Source organism: Nerophis lumbriciformis, linkage group LG36, assembly GCF_033978685.3.
Source record: "Nerophis lumbriciformis linkage group LG36, RoL_Nlum_v2.1, whole genome shotgun sequence".
Taxonomy (NCBI): Eukaryota; Metazoa; Chordata; class Actinopteri; order Syngnathiformes; family Syngnathidae; genus Nerophis; species Nerophis lumbriciformis.
Window position 1 is genome coordinate 176,003 of NC_084583.2, and position 8,998 is coordinate 185,000.

The following is an 8,998-nucleotide window of genomic DNA, read 5'->3' on the forward strand; positions in this document are numbered from 1 at the left end:
ATCACATGTAGACAAGCCCCATCAATTGGGGCGGGGCTCCGGTTGGCTCCTCCCCCTCCCCTGCACTGACTAATTCCCCTGGGCGTGTTTAGAGAAATAGCAAGAATACAGCACATCTTTGAAGTCTTCAACTCCACTTACCTGACATTTGTGGTCTACAAAACAGATTTTTGTCCCAGTTTGAATCACACATGCATGAAGCATAGGTAAGAGGGGGGTGGGGAGGGGGCAGCGGTGGTATATCTGCTGGAGAAAGAAGGGGGCGGGGCTTATTTACATTGTACAGCTACCACACCCTTTGAAACAGTCTGAAAACAGGTTTTTTTTTAATGGCTGTGTTCCCTTCGGTTTTTCCCTGAACTCGGGGGTGTGGGGGCGGCGGGGTTGACACAGGTGATGACAGCTGGTTTAGCAGGGGAGGGGCAATGGGGGCTTGGACAAAAAAACCAAAAAAAAAACGGTCCTCTGAGGGAAAGGGGGTAAGACCTAAAGGTCCGTGTTGGCACTTCCTGTTGGCTCGAAGGAAGACAAAAACAAAACCAAATAAAAGGTTGTCGTGCTGCATTCAGGGCCCACTCAGTCATTTATAAATACACTGGCCTCAGCTTTTAAGTTAGGGTGTTTTTTTTGGTAAGGAGGGTTAGGGACAAGTCCTTAGATCAGCTCTTTTTTCCCCTGGTTTTAATGGTCATGACATCCAATACAATGTCTGCTTCTAGCGTACAAGCAGAAGAAATAAACCCCCCTGGAAGGAAGGCAGAGCGTGTAAGGGGGTGGTCTGCAGCCAGTCAAATGCTAATTGGATGGATTCTTGTTCTGCTTTGGGAAAAAGAAAAGTCTTGGTTGTGTTGTGGCGAGTATTTGATGTAAGGCAGTTTGGTGTTTGGCAGAGCCCACCTACACGTCTCTACCCCCGGACCCCCTCTCCACACAGAGCACAACCCAAACAACAGATGAAAAACTAAGGTGAAATCAAACAGCCCTCCAAATGGACGTGTCTAGTAAAAGTCTACTTTACTTTTTTCAATATATATATATATATATATATTTATAATATATGGTAGTAAAATCTCAGTAGGATTTTCCTCATCTTGTGATCTGATAATATAAATCATTAGTTCCTGTCAGCAGATAAATAATTCTATTTCCTCAGCCGTTAGAAACAACAGTACCGTCAGCAGGGCTCCATTTTATTTCATCCAGTCACTTTTGGAAAAAGAAAAGCAAAAAAAAAACAAAAAAAAACTCCATAACGATCTTCATTCTGTCTTTAAACGTGATTGGATGAACATTTACAAAGTGTTCCCACTCGGTGTGATTTGTCTCTGTTCCCCCCCTCTTCCTGCTGGCTGTGGAAACATTCTGATCTTCAGTCAGTCACAAAAAGGAGCGTTTTCCTTTAGTTTCTTTCATGATTATTATTATTAATATTATTATCTCCTCCTCCAGTCTTGGATGATGGGTCTGAGTCAAGTCATGCAGGGGGCTTCTTTTCATTGAGATAACATAATGATGACACTTTAGATGAAACATAGCTGTAAAAAGAGGCGAGGATGTGGTGGGGGTAAGGGGGGCTCGTTGGGGCGTGTTGGTGAGGGCTGGGTGGGGTGTGATCTCCAGGAGGCAGGTGGGGAACTGGTGCACCGATGGTGGGTCAGCTCAGAGCTTCTCAGGGGAGGGGATCCAGATGTAAGGACCAGACTGCTCCTCAATGATGAGCTTGATTTTGTTGTAGATCTCCTCTAGTGAGTCACCCTGTACAATAGCTACACACACACACACACACACACACACACACACACACACACACACACACACACACACACACACACACACACACACACACACACACACACACACACACACACACACACACACACACACACACACACACACACACACACACACAATTAGTTCACAGTTGGACACAAGTCTCTAAAATAGCAATGTTTTTATGCACTGAAAAGCTAACATGTAGAAATAGAACGGCACATTCCGGAATGTTGCCACGCAACCCCCGAAATAAATCTTTTGAAAATAAAAGCAACATTTCTTGCAATGTGCTTTTATTATATTCTCATTTACCAACAGGGGTGTCAAAGTCATTTTGGCTCAGCATGGAGGAAAATGTGTGCACACGGACTATTCAAATCGTGGCATTAAAACTATCAAATAAAGACAAATTCAGATTGTTCTATTTTTGGCCAAAGTAAGACAAAAAAAAAAAAAACACATTCTGAAAATATTACAATAAAAATATAGAAAAAAAACTAGTGGCAGTGGTAAAGTTTAGATCCTTGAAGGAAAGAAGAAAGTGAATGAATGTTTATATCTGAATACATTTACATATGCATAAAAATTGTGCTTTTTTTTAAATGAATCAAGTAACGTTTGACAACCTTCTTCCAAAAAACAATATAGAATGTGAGATATAACAGCATAATGCATACATTTATTTTTTTACAAAAAGGTGGGACACCACAAATTAAGTTAAAGTACCAATGATTGTCACACACACACACACACACACACACACTAGGTGTGGCGAAATTATTCTCTGCATTTGACCCATCACCCTTGTTCACCCCCTGGGAGGTGAGGGGAGCAGTGGGCAGCAGCGGTCCGGGAATCATTTTTGGTGATAATTTTCAGACTATAATTACTGGTTTGCAAAATATATTTTTAACCCAAATAGGTGAAATTAGATCATCTCCCTTGATCCCCTCCTGGGAGGTGAGGGGAGCAGTGAGCAGTTTTTGGTGATTTAACCCCCAATTCCAACCCTTGATGCTGAGTGCCAAGCAGGGAGGTAATGGCTCCCATTTTTATAGTCTTTGGTATGACTCGGCCGGGGTTTGAACTCACAACCTACCGATCTCAGGGCGGACACTCTAACCACTAAGCAGTGTTGGGACTAACGCATCACAAAGTAACGCGTTACTGTAACACCGTTAGTTTCCGCGGTAACTAGTAATCTAACGCGTTATTTTTTATATTCAGTAACTCAGTTACCGTTACTACATGATGCGTTACTGCGTTATTTTTTATGTAGTATCAGCTAGAAACAGATCTGAGTGTGTTTTATTGCAGCGCTGCTGTGTCTTCCTTCTGTGTCACAAGAAAAAGAAGAGGCGTGCTTTGTGTGGGTGGGGGCGGGTGGGGGGCTCCCGGACCGTAGTTGAGGGGCGCAGGGGAGTAATGTACTTCGGTGCTAACAACCTTCACTTTACCCGGAATGGGTCTTTACAGCTGAGGGTGAATGATGAGGCCGGCGGTTTGTTGCTACTTTGTGACTTTATTGGACGCAGCCATCCACCAAGCTAGAGCACCTGCACGCACTCATGGTTGCCGCTCCCTCACCTCTCTCGCCCACTCACTCACTGACCACTGACGTCACTCACCTCACATGCTGTCATATCTTAAAGGGCCAAACACACACACACATACGCTACTCACATAACTAACAAGACATCATGGTGAAGCCAGAAGTCGAGTTTCTTAACATGGAGACATTCTCAATACTTTTCTTTTGTCGAGCACAAAGAAAATAACATTTTAGTTAAATGTAAGTTGTGTCTTGGATCAAAGATCCTATCTAGTTAAAGTTAAAGTGCCATTATGTTGCAGCTATTTAAAATAGTTTTGTCAATTTGTTCTGGCCTGAAATAAATTGGCCCTTTGAAACATATCTTTGTCTTTGTGTGTTGTATGTAGACCACATTGTTTGTGTGTTGTATGTAGACCACATTGCTGTCTGAGTTGAGTGATGCAAATGCATGTCAAGTTGATCAACACAATGTATCATTCTCCAGTGCAATAACAGTACTGAAATGAAGGCTAAAAGGGCATAAATGGGAGCCTTTAAAAAAAAAAGGGGAAAAAAAGAACTAGTTACTTTTCACAGTAACGCATTACTTTTTGGTGTAAGTAACTGAGTTACTTTTGAAATAAAGTAACTGGTAACTGTAACTAGTTACTGGTTTTCAGTAACTAACCCAACACTGCCACTAAGTAACCAAAAATGTACTGTGGGACCCCATTTTTATGACTTGATGGGGCCCCTGGGAGCCCATTTTGAAAATTCCTAGCTCCAACACTGATTGGTGCGTGCAAAACAGCAGCAGGCGGCTGTGTTCTAATACTAATCAAATATCATTCATTCACGGGCCTTGACTTTGACACCCCTGTTTTAGAACATTACGTACGTGGATGGCGAGCTAGCGGTAGATGGTGGAGGTGTGTCAGTCCATCGCCAGCCAGGCATTAAAAAAATAGAGCTAAAAATGATCGATCAATCTTCACCAAAACGTCACTTGATTGACTTGTGAGATGACGCCGGCTGCTGCCAGATCATTAAGAAAAAATGACCGACAGGAAGGGCGAGAAAGTTGTTTTTTTTTCAACCGTACCTGCCGTCAAAAGCCTAAAACCGACTGCACATTTCCTGTCTTCACAATAAAAGCCCTGCTTCATCCTACCTGCGCTAACAAAATACGAGTCTAAGAAAGCTGGCACACACAAGTTGGCAAGCGACGGAGTTTTGCCGCCAATATATTTCTTATAAAGTGTATGGAAGCTGGACTTTCATGCGGTGTTGGACAGAAAGGAGGACTTTTTTTCTCCTTCATTTGAAAATGTGGACATTGTCATCACTACTGCCTGATTCCAATCAATGCAAGTCATCACAATCAACTTATATTCTTGTCTTCATGAAAGAAAGGAATGTTAAACATTATCATTAAACACCTTTAACTTGTTAACCTCTCTTTCATAAATCAATCAATATAAATGATAAATATGAATGAGGTCAGTTGAAAAGTAGCTGGCCTGTAGTAGAAGTGTGGTCTAGAAGATCAATCACTAAAATGATCATTGGGGTTTCCAGCAATAGTATTTGATAGTGGAGATGCACCATGGCCACACCTTAAAGTGAGGCTTTTTTTTTTTTTTACATGAAAACAAAATGAAGTACCGTATTTTTCGGAGTATAAGTCGCACCGGCCGAAAATGCATAATAAAGAAGGAAAACAAAACATAAGTCACACTGGAGTATAAGTCGCATTTTTTGGGGAAATGTATTTGATAAAAGCCAACACCAAGAATAGACATTTGAAAGGCAATTTAAAATAAATAAAGAATAGTGAACAACAGGCTGAATAAGTGTACGTTATATGAGGCATAAATAACCAACTGGTATGTTAACGTAACATATTATGGTAAGAGTCATTCAAATAACTATAACATATAGAACATGCTATACAATCTGTCACTCCTAATCGCTAAATCCCATGAAATCTTATACGTCTAGTCTCTTACGTGAATGACATCAATAATATTTGATATTTTACGCTAATGTGCTAATAATTCCACACATAAGTCGCTCCTGAGAATAAGTCGCACCCCCGGCCAAACTATGAAAAAAACTGCGACTTATAGTCCGAAAAATACGGTAATATGTCAGACACTCTTTTTAGATTTTATTGCCAATTTTATGCTAACAACAAGCACAATTCCAACAAGTATTTAGTCCAGAAGTCTGCAGCATAACTTTTAACAGGAAGCAAAAAAAGAGAGCGATTATGACTTCCTGTTTGTTGTAGAATCCAGAGGTACCGCCCCCGATGTCCACGCAATGTTGCAGAGTCTTGTCAATCAAGACAGCCCTACAGCATCCAGAGCCTTAAGGAACTAACCCGGAGTTTTAACTACCTTGGCAACCTCAGCCCCAGAATTAGGGGAGACCACCACAGATTCCCCAGGCACTGCTTCCTCATAGGAAGATGTGTTGGTAGGATTGAGGAGGTCTTCGAAGTATTCCCTCCACCGATCCACAACAGCCGCAGTAGAGGTCAGCATTACACCATCCCCACTATACATGGTGTTGACAGTGCACTGCTTCACCCCCCTGAGGCGGCGGATGGTGGACCAGAATCCCTTCGAAGCCATCCGGAAGTCGTTTTCCATGGCTTCCCCGAACTCCTCCCATGTCCGAGTTTTTGCCTTTGCGACCGCTGAAGCCGCACACCGCTTGGCCTGTCGGTACCTGTCCACTGCCTCAGGAGTCCTATGAGCCAAAAAAAACCGATAGGACTCTTTCTTCAGCTTGACAGCATCCCTCACCGCTGATGTCCACCAGCCGGTCCTAGGACTACCGCCACGACAGCCACCAACTACCTTGCGGCCACAGCTCCAATCAGCCACCTCGACAATAGAGGTGCGGAACATGGTCCACTCGGACTCAATGTCCAGCACCTCTCTCATGACATGTTCACAGTTCTTTCGGAGGTGGGAATTGAAACTCTGACAGGAGACTCTGCCAGACGTTCCCAGCAGACCCTCACAATGCGTTTGGGCCTGTCACCATCGCAGCCAACTCACCACCAGGTGGTGATCGGTAGAAAGCTCCGCCCCTCTCTTCACCCGAGTGTCCAAAACATGACGCTGCAAATCCGATGACACAACTACAAAGTAGATCATGGAACTGCGGCCTAGGGTGTCTTGGTACCAAGTGCACATATGGACACCCTTATGTTTGAACATGGGGGTTGTTATGGACAATCCGTGACGGGCACAAAAGTCCAATAACAAAACACCACGTGGGTTCAGATCCATTGCCAACATGAGCGTTGAAGTCTCCCAGTAGAACGAGGGAATCACCTGAGGGAGCACTCTCCAGTACTCCCTCAAGGGAATCCAAAAAGGACGGGTAGTCTGAGCTGCTGTTTGGTGCGAAAGCACAAACAACAGTCAGGACCCGTCCCCCCCACCCAAAGGCGGAAGGAAGCTACCCTCTCGTCTACTGGGTTGAACTCCAACATGTAGGTTTTGAGCCGGGGGGGGGAACAAGAATTGCCACCCAAGCCCGTCGCCTCACACTGCTTGCAACGCCAGAGTGGAAGAGAGTCCAGCCCCTCTCAAGAGAACTGGTTCCAGAGCCCTTGCTGTGCGTCGAAGTGAGTCCAATTATATCCAGCCGGAACTTCTCCACCTCGCGCACCAGCTCAGGCTCCTTCCACCCCAGCGAGGTGACGTTCCACGTCCCAAGAGCTAGCTTATGTAGCCAAGGATCAGACCGCCAAGTGCCCTGCTCCTTTCTGAGCTGCCAACTTATCGTGGTAGAGGAGTTTGCGTGTCCCAATGATCCTAGGAGCTATGTTGTCCGGGGGCTTCTATGCCCCCTGGTAGGGTCTACCAAGACAAACAGGTCCTAGGTGAGGGATCAGACAAAGAGCAGCTCAAAGACCTTTATGAAAAGTACAACTCGATTTCCGGACGCGAGTCACCGGGGCCCCCCTCCGGAGGTGGGGCACGATGGCGAGCGCCTGGTGGCCGTCCTGTCCCCATAGGGCCCGGCCCGGGCTCAGCCCGAAGAGGCAACGTGGGTGCCCCCTCCAATGGGGTCACCACTCATAGGAGGGATCATAGAGGTTGGGTGCATTGTGAGCTGGGCGGCATCCGAAGGCAGGGCACTTGTTAAAAACTAGTATTTCTAAAAACACTGCAAACATTTGCCAAGTGTTTCTTCACTCAAAATATGTTAGATTTCATTTTAATATGAGTTGTTAATCCATCTTCTTGTACTGTAATGTTTATATTGTTACTCTTTTGCACTTTTGTTATAAAAAAAGGTCTAACTTGTACTGTTCAAGTCTACATCTGCCTATTGAAGTGCAACTTTGTCGAGACTTTATTTATTGATTTAGTGGAGTATCTTTGAGCAACATATGTGATTGTTTTGGGTTGTGATTTTTATTGAAGTGCAACATTTTGCTAAGAAATTGTTATTGTCTGTTTTATTTAACCTAGAGATTGTAGCTGAGATAGGCTCCAGCGCCCCCCGCGACCCCGAAGGGAATAAGCGGTAGAAAATGGATGGATGGATGGATTTAAAAGTTTGTATTCCAATTTCACTGCTACATTACACGAGAAATACTAGTTTATTGCATTTCAAAGGATACAAATACATGACTAATGTGGATTATTACATCAGTCATTCATTTGGTGTCATTGAAATAATGGCAATACAATTATTTATCACTAATCATTTAAGTTTTGGACATAAACAGCACGAGTGCAACACGGACATAAACAGCACGGGTGCAACATGGACATAAACAGCACGAGTGCAACACGGACATAAACAGCACGTGTGCAACACGGACATAAACAGCATGAGTGCAACACGGACATAAACAGCACGAGTGCAACACGGACATAAACAGCACGGGTGCAACCTGGACATAAACAGCATGAGTGCAACATAGACAAACAGCATGAGTGCAACATGGACATAAACAGCATGAGTGCAACATGGACAAACAGCATGAGTGCAACATGGACATAAACAGCATGAGTGCAACATGGACAAACAGCATGAGTGCAACATGGACATAAACAGCATGAGTGCAACATGGACATAAACAGCATGAGTGCAACATAGACAAACAGCATGAGTGCAACATGGACATAAACAGCATGAGTGCAACATGGACAAACAGCATGAGTGCAACATGGACATAAACAGCATGAGTGCAACATGGACAAACAGCATGAGTGCAACATGGACATAAACAGCATGAGTGCAACATGGACAAACAGCATGAGTGCAACACGGACATAAACAGCACGAGTGCAACACGGACATAAACAGCACGAGTGCAACATGGACATAAACAGCATTGATGAAAGTAACTTGTAGTAAGTCAGCTGGACGTTTCCATGGTAACATGCAGACTTTACTGCTTGGTTGGTTGGTTTTGACCCGAGTGCAACAAATCCAGAGTCCAAGGAGTAGAAGTCTTAGTTCCTACCTGTGAAAAACTCTCCAAAGTCTTGCTCCAGCTTGACCGCCTTGTCGAAGACTTTGTTGGCCTGCTCGTACGTCTGCCTCTTGTTCATCTCCCTAGAAGGAAGGGAAAACCGAGGTCAAGGTTAGGACCAGACCGCCTCACCAGGACCACCAAGCGTGCTTACATGAGGGCCTCGATGGATTTTGGTT

At 44.2% G+C, this 8,998-nt stretch overlaps 1 protein-coding gene across 15 annotated transcripts in view; it reads right to left on the reverse strand.

Moving 5' to 3' along the window:
* Positions 1–1,174: 1,174 nt before the first annotated feature.
* dlg3 (discs, large homolog 3 (Drosophila)) overlaps positions 1,175–8,998 on the reverse strand; it is a 399,427-nt gene continuing 391,603 nt past the window's right edge. For all 15 annotated transcript variants that reach the window (XM_061930678.1, XM_072912496.1, XM_072912493.1 and 12 more), the window contains 3 exons: positions 8,974–8,998; positions 8,811–8,902; positions 1,175–1,766 (listed from right to left, as the gene is read on the reverse strand). The exon at positions 8,974–8,998 is cut by the window's right edge and continues 85 nt beyond it. In XM_061930678.1, the coding sequence (XP_061786662.1) occupies positions 1,660–1,766; positions 8,811–8,902; positions 8,974–8,998 (224 nt within the window). In that variant the 3' untranslated portion in view covers positions 1,175–1,659. The remainder of the gene's footprint in view (positions 1,767–8,810; positions 8,903–8,973) is intronic.